Source organism: Tyto alba, unplaced genomic scaffold (assembly GCF_018691265.1).
Source record: "Tyto alba isolate M040663 unplaced genomic scaffold, T.alba_DEE_v4.0 Super-Scaffold_3, whole genome shotgun sequence".
NCBI classification, from domain to species: Eukaryota; Metazoa; Chordata; class Aves; order Strigiformes; family Tytonidae; genus Tyto; species Tyto alba.
The window spans coordinates 7,248,829-7,262,903 of NW_024881304.1; the positions used below are offsets into that span (position 1 = coordinate 7,248,829).

Sequence of the window (14,075 nt, forward strand, 5' to 3'; positions counted from 1 at the left end):
AGCCACGGGAGCCGGCGGGGGGGCAGAGGGAGGCTCCGCCGGTGAGGACCCACCCGCGGGACGGGCAGCCCCGCACCGCCACTGCCGTGGGGCGGCCGTTTCTCCCCACCCGGGGTGGGCACCGCGGGGGCTCCCCCCCCTTCCTCTGGGCACCACTGCTCGCTCGCCCGGCGCCCACCCCGGGGGGGGCAGCACCCCCCACCGCTGCCTCCGGGAGCTGCCGGTGCCCACCCCGCGGGGGGGGGGGCGGGGGGAGGCTGCACCCCCCCCGCCGCGGCCGGAGGATGCGTGTGCGGGGCGTGCGACCTGGGACCGCGGCGGTGCTTGGATCCTCCTCCTCTTCCCTCTTCCCTCCTCCTCCTCCTCCTCCTCCCCTCCCTCCCGCTCCCCGCCTGGCAGCGAGGGGCTGGAGAAGTTGCGCTTACACGCGAGATGGCTTCGCAGCGGGGATCGCTTTGAGAAAAAGGTCTCCCCCCTCCCTCGCCTCCCCCCCGTCGCCGTGGCCTCCGAACAGTAAGTGGCAGGAAGGAAGTAAAGTTGCAAACAACCTGCAGCGGCAGGAACTTTCTGAGCTGCTCCAGCTGCATGTGTTCATGTGTTCAAGGTGCCTTTGATGTGTGTGCAGCAGCTTCTGGCAAGCGGACTGCAGCTTTCCCACTCGTCAGCCCTCCCTCTCCCCCACCCTTCCCAACCTCCCCTCCCACCACCGCCACTTCAGCCCACACACGCAATTTGTTTGAGAAGGAGGAAAAAAAAAAAAAAAAAAAAAAAAAAAAGTGATGAACAAGAAGTGGTGAATTACCCAAGCGACTTTTTCTCAAAGAGCGAGCGAGCCGGGAAGAGGCGCCGCGGCGAGCCCCGCGCAGCCCGCCCGGAGCTGCCCGGGAGGGACCCGCCGGGCACCCACCGGGGACCGTGGGGGCTGCGTGGTTGGCGGAGTGTGAATGCATCTCCGCAGCGAGATGCCAAAAGCTTTATCTGTCTGCATTTGACTTGCGATGCCGTCTCCTCACTAGAATGCAAACCCTTGCACAGGATGAAAACAGGTTTGTTGCAAATTCTCCTGGAAATGTTTCGTTCCCCACCGCCGCCACCTTGCTCTCTGAGATGCCAGAGAAGATCTTAATGATGACACGGTGGCAGATACCTCTGCTGCGTACCCTCCGCTGTTCTTTGGAGATGTTAAGGCAGAGATAAATCTTTTATGCAGCTGTCTTTTCATATCTGTAGCGATTGCTGCACAATCTGCACTTGATTGCAGCTAAAATACTCTTTTTAGGAGCCGTTTCACAAAATGATGCAAAATAAACACAGATGGGAGAAGTGGGGGAGAGAAGGCTGTAATGAAGTAGTGATGGTGGATTGATCTTCCCTCCTTCCCCCCCTCCAGTGCCCTCAAACAAAACGTGAGCCTTTTCTGAACACAAAATGCTACATTTCTGGTGTAAAGCAGTAAAGATTTGGGGGGGCTCTTTGGCTGGGGTTTTGGAGGGAGACTTCCATCAGTGGTGCTTGCCTTACTGACTGACTTTCTTGATACTCTGTGGCTACCAAGCCTGTCAGCCTCTATCTTGCCTTCACCTGTTTTAAATTATGTCTTTTTTCTCCCAACACCTTGCAGGTCATTCTTCCAGAATGCCAGAGGAAAGTTCGCCAAAGCGGAGTCCTCAGAACATCCCGTACAAGGACCTGCCCCATATCATCAATGCTGATGGGCAGTATCTCTTCTGCAGGTATTGGAAGCCAGCAGCAACTCCCAGGTGAGCACTTTCAAGCAAATGTCCTTTTTTGCTATCAGTAAATAAGACTCTATTCACATTATTATTATTTATAGCTTGACTGGTGTTTCAGGGCTGTGTGCATGGAGCTTTACAGAGCCTCTAAAAGAGATTTCTCTCATCTGAGAGAGCCCCTCCTGTAAAGACTCTATTCTCCAACCTTTCCTCACTCAAGTTTACAGATGTAAAACATGGAGTTACTGTCATTTCATGCACAGCTGCCTTGGTTGGCAGTTCAGTATGCTGCCGAGTGGCACATGCAGGTGGCTGGTGCCTACTGCCAATAAACAACTATCTTCAAACTAATAGCACAGGCAATCAGGGAGGGGTGGGATACTGGCGTAGGGATGTCTACTCTTGCTGATTATCTCAGTGTCAACAAATTAAACATCAGCATCTGCCTTCAGTTTCAACAGCAGTAGCCAAAATCTCAACAAGCAGAATACAGTTTGAATGCATTGCTTTTTGACTGTTGTTTGTTGTTTTATTTTTAATTATTTATAGTTAGTAAATGATTTAGGGAGTTCTTTCACTGGCAACTGTAATTTCAAAGCTGACCTCAGTAATAAACACAGAGGAGGAACCAGATAGAGAAATTTCTCCAATGTTTTTGTCATAATTTAAATAATCCCTTTCTGCAATAGCTTTCTGTGCTGATTGTGTGCTGATTATGATCTGCTATAGAAAGCTGTTTCTTTTCCTCCCATAGTTATGATCTTTCTTCTTCCTCCCAGTATCTGCTGACTTGGAATATGTTTATGCTACCAATAGTATATAGGTAGTTACTTCATAAAAATCTGAATATTGTTTTCTTTTTCTGCAAGCCAACAGGAAAAGCTATGTTGATTTTATGCAGCTAGAAAACAGTCACAGGAAAAAGTTGTTCAAGCTGTAGTAGGGAGTTAAACTTTTTCCGTGACCACCCAAGAGGTTAGACATCATCCTGTGTCCAAATCAGCCTGCAACTGTGCTGAGATGGATACGGCTCCAAGTTAGCTGGCTTTGGGTTTTATGCCTGCCAAACTAAGGGGCAATGGGAACAACACAGAACTGGGAGGTGGGCGAGCACCCAAATACACTGGCCCCAGAGGGGAGGGTGGTGCAGCCACCCCACTGTAGCTCCATTGCCCTGGTTGGGCTCTAGGACATGGGACTTGGTTTACAATCACCTGGTCCGCAGAGCATTTTATAGTTATTTCTTCTCACTGCCTTTCAGAAACAAGGAGGAAAGTTTTTGGCACTGATGCTTTACATAGGCTTTGCACCACCCTGAAGATTTCCTCTACAGAAAAAAAAAATGCTACCAAAACAAGGTTCTACTGTGAAACCTGGCTGTCTTGTATTATAATCCTAATTAATCAATAACTGCCCACAATGTTCTTCACCCCGTTGTGGAATTGCTTTCATTTTTCATGTTTAATTTCTTAGCAAATTAGTAGTGGGTGGGTCGGTCTTTGATCCAGAAACGAAAGGGTGGTAAAGAAATGAGAGTTAAAACTTGGTGTCTGAGTCCTCTGGGTAGTTAATTTTTTTCAGGGCTCTGTGCACCAAGCAGTTAATTGAGAGTGAGCTTGCCCTAGTTTTGTGACAACAAAAGTGGATGGGGATCAGTGTTGCTCATTTACAAGTGGTTCCTAAGTACGTGCGTGTGTGTGTTTGCGTTTGCGTGTTTGTGTATAAGGAGGGGGCGTACTGTTTATTATTAGCTCGTTTTGCATTGTTATGTATGAGAGAGATGGTAAGTGACTGAATAACAAGTTAGTGCCTGGATCTTACAGTCAAGAATGCTCCTGAAGTGCTTTGATAGGCAAACCAAAAATATATATTTTTTTTTTTCCCCTCTCACTTTTTGTAAGTAGCTCAGCTTTTTCTGCTTCATATGTAGAAGCTCAGCAACTTTCATCTAATTTTAAATGTTCAGCAAAAGTGATCTATATATATATGTATAGGGAGAGAAAGAGAGACACCTCAGGGGACTTTTACAGGCCTGTTACCACTTACTCTGTTTCAGATACTAAAGGCGATTCTTTCAATCTTCTAACTCAATTGTTGATTCAGGTTCAAACCTTAACGCTAATGAATGATGCTATAACTGTCAAACGGTGGGATCTTTCATTGATCCATTATGCATCTAATCCCAGCTAGGGCTATAGAAATACCCCTCCAGTGCAGATGCCCAAAGGTTATCATTGACTTGTCTTCTATTAGAATAGAACTTATCATCCTTGATCCCTCCCCCAGGAAGGGGAAAAAGCCAAGGTATCTGCCAAAGGAAAAATTAAAAAGTATCCCTAGCCTGGGGTTGAAGAGCAAACAATGGCTAGGCAGTTTCTGAGAGTGGGGCTGACCGACAGACATCACCCCTTGGAGCCAGTGCTTCTCTTTTATCTCATGAAACAGACCCACAAAAGTGGATAAAGACTGTGGCAGACTAATGTGCTGTAGTGTGGGGTTTTTTTTTAAAAAAAAAAAAAAAGTGTTGTCAGGAAGATGGGGACATTTTGTGGGGCTCTTTTGCTTGGTGCTCACAAATATCAAGGCTCTGATCCTGTGTGGTGTTGATCTGACTGATCAGCCCATACTAGTGCACATATGGGAGCTTTGTTGTAAGTGCCACGGAGGCCAAGGTTGTCCTGTGAGTGAAAGGCACCTATTGTGATTTCCTCAGCAGGGTCCGCTTTGTTTCGAAGGGGGATTTAGGTGATTACTTCACAGGAAGCTGACACACAAAGGCACTCAGATGTCATAATGATTAGATGGGGTAGATAGAGTAGGTAGAAATGGGACTAAGGCAAGAGGGCGACAGTGTTTTCCACTTGTTTTTTGGGTGGGAAGTCACTCCCAACAGCAGAGCTGGGGACTGTCTTCTTCTATTGCTGTCTGCTGGCAGCAATGCAGGTGGGACTTCTCTGGCCAGCAGCCCTGCAAGCTGCCCAACTTGTTGAGCCAGTTTCATCTTGAGATATAATTAAGTGGTCTTGTTGAATGCAGCAGAGAAGAAAAAGCAGTATGTTCTGGTGTCGTTTTCATGTATTGTGCCAACAGTCGGATTTGTGGAGCACAAAGCCAGGTAACTTTTTGGCACTGAACGCTCACTACTGAGTGCAAAGCTTAAGGTCTGGGCAAGGCAGGGCATTTTCAGGACCATGTCATGTTGTCTGGAGGAAGTAAATCGTTGGTACCAAACCAGATTGCCTTTAGCATGCCCCAGCAGCCAACATAAATCCTTCTAATGGGAAAGCAGTCTTTGCGTAAACAAAAGCAACAACAAGGTTAAAACCTCTGCCACCACCCTGAGTGGTCTGAGTCAAAATATGAGGTAATAGGAGGTGAGGAATTAAGAAACTATGCTCTGTTCCCCGCTCTCAGACAAAGCTGCTAAGAATAGAGGTGGGATGAGGAAGGGGAAGGAAAGTTGGGAGGAGAAGTCAAGACATTTCCTTTGAGGCCCCTAAAGGGCCTGGAGAAGTTTAGAGATAACCTTCTTTTCCTCTCTGTTCTGTATCCCTGTAGCCTATTCTGGATGCTTCAGCTGTTCCTGTCACTGCCTAGATAAGCACAAACATTTTTTTCTGGGACACTTTTGGTTCCTCTGCTTGACCTCAAATAAACCCTGTAAGATTTAATGACCCCAGCAGGTTTTTCAGAGGTGCTAATAGCCTGCAGACACCATTGACTTCAGATAGAGAAAGTGATGCTCATCTCTCTCCCTCTGGATCAGCCACTCTAGGCAGGACACTTGGAGCTTGGGACACTTGTAGTTAGAGGATGCTTCTGAAAATTTGGGTTCCAGACATCCTTGTATCTGAGCTTCCTCATCTGTCAAACAGAAGTCATTATTTGGTGGTTAGTATGATGCTTGTATGTCTCTCCACGGAGTGGTCTCGAGGTGCACTTAGATGATTGCCAGGAACTGAAGTGGTCTGCCTGAGGAGGCTGCCTGAAGCTGAGACGTGTGGGTCACAGATGTGTTCCTGAATGATTGTTAATGTACACTAAAATGGGTTGGCTGAACTTTAGACATCATAACCACGTTTAAGTGAACAGAGTTGCAACTGTCTGAGAAAACAGTGTCTTTGTAGGAGTTCTGTCAGTTCTACACCTGACAAATGTGATTAAAAATACAAACTTAAACAAAAACCACCCGCTTTTCTATTACTTTTAAAATTTGTTTTACTCTATGAAAAATGCCTGCCATTCGTTCTCACTTGTTAGTAATGAAAGGCCAAGCCAAAAAGGAGAAAATATATTTCTCTCTTCTCCAAGGGCTTTGCAGAAGTCCCCGTGGTGCAGAAATACAAACTGCCTTTATATTTGAACTTGCCCTTAAATTGTGAATATTGCTTGCTGATTTTGGCACTTCATTACCAGCATTTCCATGGCATTTCCAGAAGAACAGCACAGCCCCCAGCATGAGCAGTTGACAAAGTTGAATTTGACTTTCAGACCCTTCCAGAATGAATAAATAAATAAATAAATAAGCAAAGTGAGGTCAAAGCAAAGGGAATGAAGTCACAAATTATAATGTATTTAATTATACTGTGTGGTGTTAATCTCTAGAAATACTTAAAGGAATTTCTAATTCAGTGTCACTCTTGGAGAACACTTTTGTTTGTACTAATGAGGTCAACTTCAAACTAATGCACAAGGACCAAATTTGTATGGTGCAAAGTGACTTATGTCAGCACAGTTTGTCAGAAGATTAATTCAGCTCTCTTTTTGTGTCTGATCACATTGTACACGGTGCAAAGGGGAATTACAATTATCAGTGTTGAATCAACATTCTAGACTTCGCTTGCTGTATTGCTATTGCCTGAGTTTCTAAAGCCTCCCTTCTATTCATCAGCCATGGATATGTTCCTTTAATGCCTATATTCTCTTTGCTCCATGTGACTGTCTTATTCACTGTGAATGGAAGCATCCTTTTATGATTTCTTACGCCATTTCAAGTGGATGTGCAAATTAGCAAACCAGCTTCACGTAAGAGGGACTCTGACAGACAGGAGAGCAGCTTTGGTTCTTGCTGTAGATGTTTCCAACAGGCTTTTTTAGTAGGATAATTTTTTTCAGTCCCCACAGGAATGTTAGACAGAAGCAAATCTGCCTTTTATTTCACAGAACCCAAGGAAAAAGGCAAATGACAAAGGGAATAACAATTGTAATTTGCTCTTTGCCCTGTTAGGATCAGCTTCTGAGCACAAGTGTACAACTTCATGACATTGGTGTGTGGGAGCAAGGTGGCTTTAGGAGTTCCCTGTTGTGAATCTCAAACAAAATCAAATCTGGTCCTGAGACAGCAGCAAAGGAAGCAAAATCAATGTTGGTTCTTAGTGTGACAACTGATGAACTCTTGGAAACAGTGCTGTCCAGCATGGTGAATATTGGAGGTAGAGGTAGAAACAGGAGAAAAGAAGAAAAATAGTCTTGAGATTGTGTTGAAAAGCTGCATTTCTGCTCATGATTCTGCCAGAGACTGAAGGCTAAGAAGACCTTGCTTCTCTTATGCAAATAGTACATTTGCTTTTCATGGGCTTACAAGTGTGATGGTCAGTACTGGCTTTGTACCATGATCCTGATGGATCCCCTAGCTGGTCGCTCAGCAGTTAGAGCCCTGCCTGTCCCTCCAACTCTCTTTATCCTGAGCAGACCCTGCACTGGCTCTCCTCTCAGATTCTAATACCTAAGTTTTCTTCAGCTCATCAAACTGGGAGCACTCTAAACCAGTTATTTGTTGACAGTGACACAATAGTTGAAGCACACGAACTCATCAACCTTATCAGGGTTCCAGATTGTAAGAATTCTTTATTTCACTAGCACAAGAAATGTGTAGGTTTAGACAAAAAAATAAAACCAGCTGCACACAGTTCCTTGCCTCAATTTCTTCAGCATCTTGAACATCTGTTGGGAACACACAGCAGCTCTTCTAGATTGCCATGAATACATCTACAAGAGTTGGCTAGTATTGTTGTACTGGCTAGAAGAGGGTATTTTTTCTAGATGCCTGTTGCCAGAGGAGTTGGCCTGTGTTTCCTTGCAAGTTCCCTTCAAGCTGCTGTGGCTTTGTGCTTTTCAGAGCCAGGATGAACATCTGATCTCTTTGTTCTTCTAGGGAAATTGCACTGTTCTAAGAGCTGTCCCTACAGACACATTTGGCTGAGCTGCCTTCCCTAGGTTCAGGCATGCCATTGTCCTAATGTGCTTCCATTTGAATGGAAGACTTCCTATTGTCCCTTATCCAAGAGATGTGACACAACCCTGATAGCAAATGGCTGATTCTTCTAAGTATCCTAGGAGATAGTATTGCATCCTGCCCATGAGCTTTCTTAAGATGTGCTTAGGCAGGTCCCTTACATCATCACACCCCAATTATATCCTTAACTATATCCATACATCCCTGCTCTGTACCCTACCAGTACAGACATTCTGATGCTGTATCAGTACAGTTTATAGGAAGGAAATTAGCAGCACCAGGAACACCAGGGTAAGTGAAGTTTTTTGACATCATTAAAATTGTATCTCTGCTAGGGTTTCTTCTTGCAGACCAATAAAATTTCACTTATGTTAACTGGAAGAGAAATACTGGTACAATCCCAGATACCAACCTTGGGCTCCCAAGTAGCCCAACCATAAACATCTTCTAAAGCAACCAGATCTGAGGGGGTCACTGGGTGGTGATGTCAGGAAGGCATCTCAAAGCTGACCAAACTCCCTGTCCAGAGAGTGGTACCAAGGTGTGGCCTTGGGGACAAGCAGGGAACAGCCCATGGAAGCAGTCTCGGGGGGCAGAGCGCTCTGGTCAGATTTGCCTGCCTCAAGCACACTCCTACGGGCCGTCCACAGCAGCTGAGGGCAGGAGAGGGGATGGCTTTTGGACTGTGCTCTACTTGGGGATGTGTATGTCTCCCCTAGACAAATGAAGTATATTTGTGTCCAAAGGGATTAATTATTTTTGCAGTAGCGGCCATGTAGTCGTTTTCAATGTCCCAAGACTTTGACTAACACCAAACTTCATGAGTACTTCCACTGGAATGAAAGAGACTCCCTTTCTGCATGACAGACACTTGCTCTCTAGCCAGGAGCTATCTTAATTTCTGTTTGGCAGGCGCTCACTTGATGACGGGAGCTTCTGAATTCTCCCATACTAAGTGATGGCAAAGGCAGCTTGCTAGACCTAGAAAATTCAGTGTCAGAAAACAGAATAAGGAAGTCAATGAGGAGCAGAGAGCAGGCAAAATAAATGGTCAAGACAGTCACTAGGCAGGGACACAATGACCAGTGGTTTACAGAATCAGACTCTTAATTTCTCTGTGCTTTTGTTTCTGCATCTAAAATTGGGTGTAAACATCCAGGTGAGTGATATAAATTGGGTCTGGAGTCCCTAGATGAAAGTTGCCAGAGAAAGTAAGTTATTCCATGAGGTTGATGTGCTTGATGTTTGAAGAGAGGTTTTTTAAAAAAAAAAATCTACTAAGTGATGCATTAGTTGTTCTCTGCTGTTCAGCTACAAGTAAATTGTCTCAGCAGCAATCCATTAAAAGAAATAAAAGAGAGAAAATTAAAAAAAAAAAGAGACAAAATATTGACAACTGGGCTAAAGCCAAACTTTCAGTGGTAATAGTGTAGTAATCGTTTGTTCCAGTGTTGTGTATAGATGAGTAAGGAGAAAATGTACAAACTACTATAGATTTGGTAGGCAAGAAAGATTACTGATGTTTTTCAGCAATCTATCTGACCTATGATAAAAAGGGCTTGCTCTGTATGTTTTCCTTCTTCCTTGATCAAACTTGAAGCTTGCAGAATGGGAGAATAAAACTTAAATCTTTGGTCTTTTTTTAGAACAGAAAGTTGGTTTCATTTGCTGTAGGTGTCAGCAGGTTAGCTAGTTCACCAGCTGGCAAGATGAGCTTATTTTTATAATTTTTCAACATAGTTTTGAAAAATAAAAGTGAAAAATATCTCAGTGAGGTTTCAAATCCAACTGTCAAATTTCAGAAATCTGCAGTGGCTTAATTTGCTGGGATAAAGGCATGAGGAGTGATGAGGAAGCAGTCAGTAATTAAATTGCTGCAGAGATAACATCTAGCTGACTTAGTGCTTAAGCTTTTTCTTCATTTTTTCAATTTTGTGTGAGAGCTAGTCTACAATATTTGCAATATTAAAAACTGTATTCGGAGCAGCATTCATAATCTCATTTTATTAAAAGGATATTCAAGCGATCAGCATTCAGTCATCCTCTGGCCCTCCACAAATGATTTTAACAAGGACCACCAAGCATCTCAACCCAGGTTGTCTTGAAAATGCACAAATCTTCTCCCTGACATTATTAGCTGCCCGCAAGTTGATTAGGACAGAAAGCTTTTCAAAAATTTACTTTTTCTTTTCAGGTTCACTGTGGCCTCATGCCTGTAGCACAAGGCTGGAGCTCAGGGAACCCATGGTGACATTTTGACTCTGCTGTTAAACCCCTGCTGATGGCTGTAGGGTCAGGTTTAGCCTTATGCTGTGTGTCCATCCTTGCCTCTGGCATGCTGTCTTGCCACGGGGTAAGGCTTTTTACCTCTTGTGCTTCGGTTTACATGGCCGTGGGAGGAAGGGTTGATCCTTGTCTGGAACAGGGCGATGGGTCTTTGGACCTCTTGAGGTCCCATTCATCTCTGCGTTATGTGACTACAGCAAGCCTAGCTGCACCCTTTGTAAAACATTTTGGGTTTTGTGAATGAAGAATGTTGTACAAAAGCCAGCTGTTGTTATTATTTATGCTATTTATTTACTGGTCACGTTTCTGGGAGCTGGGAAATGGAAAAAAAAAAAATCAATCAGCAATTTCACTTTGTTTATATTTAGTGTCGCTTTCAGTGTTTGGGGAATGTTGATTTGTTAAACACTACTTCCTCTAAACCCCCTAGTTTTACACAGCCAATGGAAACATTGTGTCATGCTTACACATAGGTGTACATTTCTCTTTTGAAGCATCATTTAAGGATTCTGAGCATCAAAGTTTTGCTTCCTGCTGTGCGTGTTCTCCTGTTGCACTAGGAGAGATGGTTGGATCCCGCCGCACAGCTAAACATAGCAGCAAGGCTTGTTTACAGTTTGCTAAGTCTGGAACATTTTCAGATGTGGCTCCACAGCTCTTTGTTACCCCACAGCAGTTCCCAAACCCCTGCTGCCCCACGCTCAGGCACCGCGCAGGGCACGGGCATGGGTGCTCCAGTGCCCCCGAGCCCCGTCGCTGTCTCACAGCTGCAGAACCGAGGTCTCTCTTGCTCCCCATGTCCCGCACGGCACGGGCAATGGGTCACCCCTCACCTGGGAGCTCCGTGTCTCCGATGCCGGGAGCAGCCCCGGTGGTGTGCCGTAGCCATAGAGCTGATGAAGCTCTTCCCATTGCAGGCTGTGGCAGATGCACCCCTCACATGTGATCCAACAAATGGTGTCTCGTAAATTGGCAGAAGAGAAACTTGGGAGGAAAGACAAAACATCTTCCCTGCTGCTAGCTCAGACATCAGCTCTGACTCTTTCTTTGCTGGCAGTTGAGGAGTTGGAGCTGGCCTGGCAGTGGTGGGGTTGATAACTGTGGTATTGACAGTATTTGCTCTTAATATTGCTGAGGCTTTTTAAAAATGGTCAGCAATATGCGGTACTTCTCAGTTTCTGGTGAAGCGCTCCACATAAAACACAGCGTTCCTGCAGCAGAATAACAGCTTGTGGTTTAAATAAATGTTGTTATTTCTGCTCTGCTGTAGGTGTACATGTATGTTTTGGTTTAGTGACTGCCAGATACTGTAAATGAGTATTGATTTCCTTTTCTATTTTAAGCTTTTCTGCAGAAAAGGCATCCCACATGCCTTTAGCTTTCTTTGCCTGTTCCTGAAGTAGTTGCAGCCAAGGATTTATCTAACTAAATACTCTTTCATTTTATTGTTATCACTCATTCCTATTTTAGTAGTCACACCCCAAGTTAGTCAGGTCAGGTCCCCATTCACCTTCTGGAGTTAAAAGCTATTACATCTATCCCTTTTTGAGAGCAAATCAACAAGACAGTGTTTAAACTTATGGCAAGTAGTTCCTTATTTACATTAGCATGGCAGCCCTCACTGCCATAGGTGAAGCTGCCTTGGTGTTAGAAATGGAAGAACTTTTGGGTAGCAAGCCTGCCGTAGCTAAAGTCTTTGGACAGCCAGATTAGCTCAGTCTGGCCAAGAAATAACACAGACCTGGATTTGGCAATGATAGGCTGAAATCTCCATCTGTTTGTTAACTGTTAAATCATCTGTATGTAAACCATTACATCTCAGCAGTGGTTCAAATTTACTTTGTTTCAAAACATGAATAAACATTTCAGCCTTTAAAGCACACCTTGCAGCGATCACTGTTTTAGCAGGATTCCTGTGTCTCACATTTAACTGCTTACATTCAACTTTCTCTCCTACCTCAGGTCTACAGCAAACGTGGAATAGTAAATTAATTGCAACATGCTCAAAGCCTTGGCAAATGCTTTGCCTGTGACATTACGGATTTCCCAGAGGAATAGCTGCTGATATTGATTTTGACAGAGCCTACAAAGCCTCTCACTGCAAAGATTCCTCTCATAGCTGGGCAGGTCTGAAGTGCAGCTCTGGGATGTGCCGAGATAGGATTATTCATTGGGAATGAATGTGCTTAATCTCAAAGTATGTTAAAATATATGTGATTTATGATTAAGAAATCAATCCTTGAGTTTCTGTCTCTGTTTATGGGATAATTCCACCCTGACTTTTGGAAAATCGCACAGAAAAAGATTGGCTATTTGGAGACTCATGTTATCTGTGACATCTGAACTTTTTATGAGTTCATCAGTTTGTTAAAGATAACCAATTAAGATCTCTGCCAACACAGAGACTGGAGACAAAATTGGATCAGAAAGGTAAAAGTGAGGATGGGTAATTGAGTCAGTGGAGGAAGTAATCAAGAGTTCCACATTATGGGTGGAATTGCCTGGTTACAAACCATACTATCAGGTCTAAGTATTTCAGAGAAATGAAGTTTTATGTTTTGCTTTAAACCATTTTCATACAATTGGAAATTGCAGAGTCAGTGCTTTATTAAAAAGTAATAGTATCATACTATCTTGAGTTCACAGAACAGGTAAAGTGTCATCTGCCTTCTTGCTCCTTACTTATTCACAGCTCTCTTCCAAGCTAGTGAAGATTTTCCCAAGTAAGACCAAAATGCCTGATCAAATTAGTTCAGATGTGCAGTTTCTATTGCAAGGAATGGCTTGGAAATGCTCTGACCCCCATGTGCCAGATGTGCACTTTTCAGCGTCTTCCCTGCACAAGTGCAAGGGCGATGAGCTGAATTCTTCCTTTAATAACTTTTTCAATATTGCTTGTCATGAGTTGTTTGTATCATCCATTCCCCAAAATAACAGGTTGAGACTAGAAGTGATTAGAACCATGACTAGAGTCTAAAACATTGACAATCCCATTTTTAAGAACCATTGATTTTGTGGGCAGACTGACCATAAAGAATGCCTAATGAGCCCAGGTTCTGACTACTAGTGATGTCCAGCTCCTTCATGAAAAATACCTTGTGAAAAAAGTGAAGTGAGAAAGTCTGCAGACTAGTCTTAAAGGACTTTAAGAAACACTGCTTAACATTTAGATGTAGCGTCCTCTACACCACTTTATGATTTGTTTCAAACTATAAGCATTTCTTAGCAAACATCTGAAAATAACTGACCAAACAAGCATGTTACTGAGGACTTAAAAGTCATCAAGTACTTGTGTGGACCTAACTAGAGGGATGGCTTTACTAAATAATTTCCAGCACTTCAGACCTACAGAGGCTCAACTAAAACTCCACACCTTGATACAGGGATACTGCTGTCTAATTCCATCTTTCGTACTGTGCAGAAGGGTGAGATTAAATGGTCACAATGGGGCCATTCTTGCATGACTTGAGCTGATCCCTTATCAAGCACACTTTGTTCCTTTCTAGGAAGCCTGCTTGGTCTTTTGGGGTTGAGCTGGGCTTGAAAGGCTATGAGCTTATAGCAGCAGTAAGTAGTGACTTGTCACTGGAACAGACACCAGTGTTCCGAGTATGCTGAGACTGCAAGTGGGTTCAGTAAGAAGGAATTGTTTTTGCACAGCTACATTGAAACAGAGATATACTCTTATATAAAAAAAAATCTCCATTCAGTGAACGGATTTAGTCCTGAACTAGTAAGTAGTGCTGAGTTTAAGCAATAGTGACTGCAGGAAAAAGCTTCTGGCCCTTTAATTGGAGCTTTCTTGTGCTTTGGAAGGACCA

General features: G+C 44.0%; 1 protein-coding gene across 3 annotated transcripts in view; it reads left to right on the forward strand.

Moving 5' to 3' along the window:
• The first annotated feature begins 380 nt into the window (after positions 1-380).
• The window catches only part of MGLL (monoglyceride lipase), a 67,586-nt gene continuing 53,891 nt past the window's right edge, over positions 381-14,075 (forward strand). Inside the window, exons 1-2 of one of the 3 annotated variants that reach the window (XM_042799632.1) lie at positions 381-513; positions 1,622-1,760. In XM_042799632.1, the coding sequence (XP_042655566.1) occupies positions 1,636-1,760 (125 nt within the window). In that variant the 5' untranslated portion in view covers positions 381-513; positions 1,622-1,635. Of the gene's footprint in view, positions 514-579; positions 1,047-1,299; positions 1,407-1,621; positions 1,761-14,075 lie in introns of those variants that run through there. The other 2 variants (XM_032994909.2, XM_032994910.2) reach the window with 2 other exon arrangements.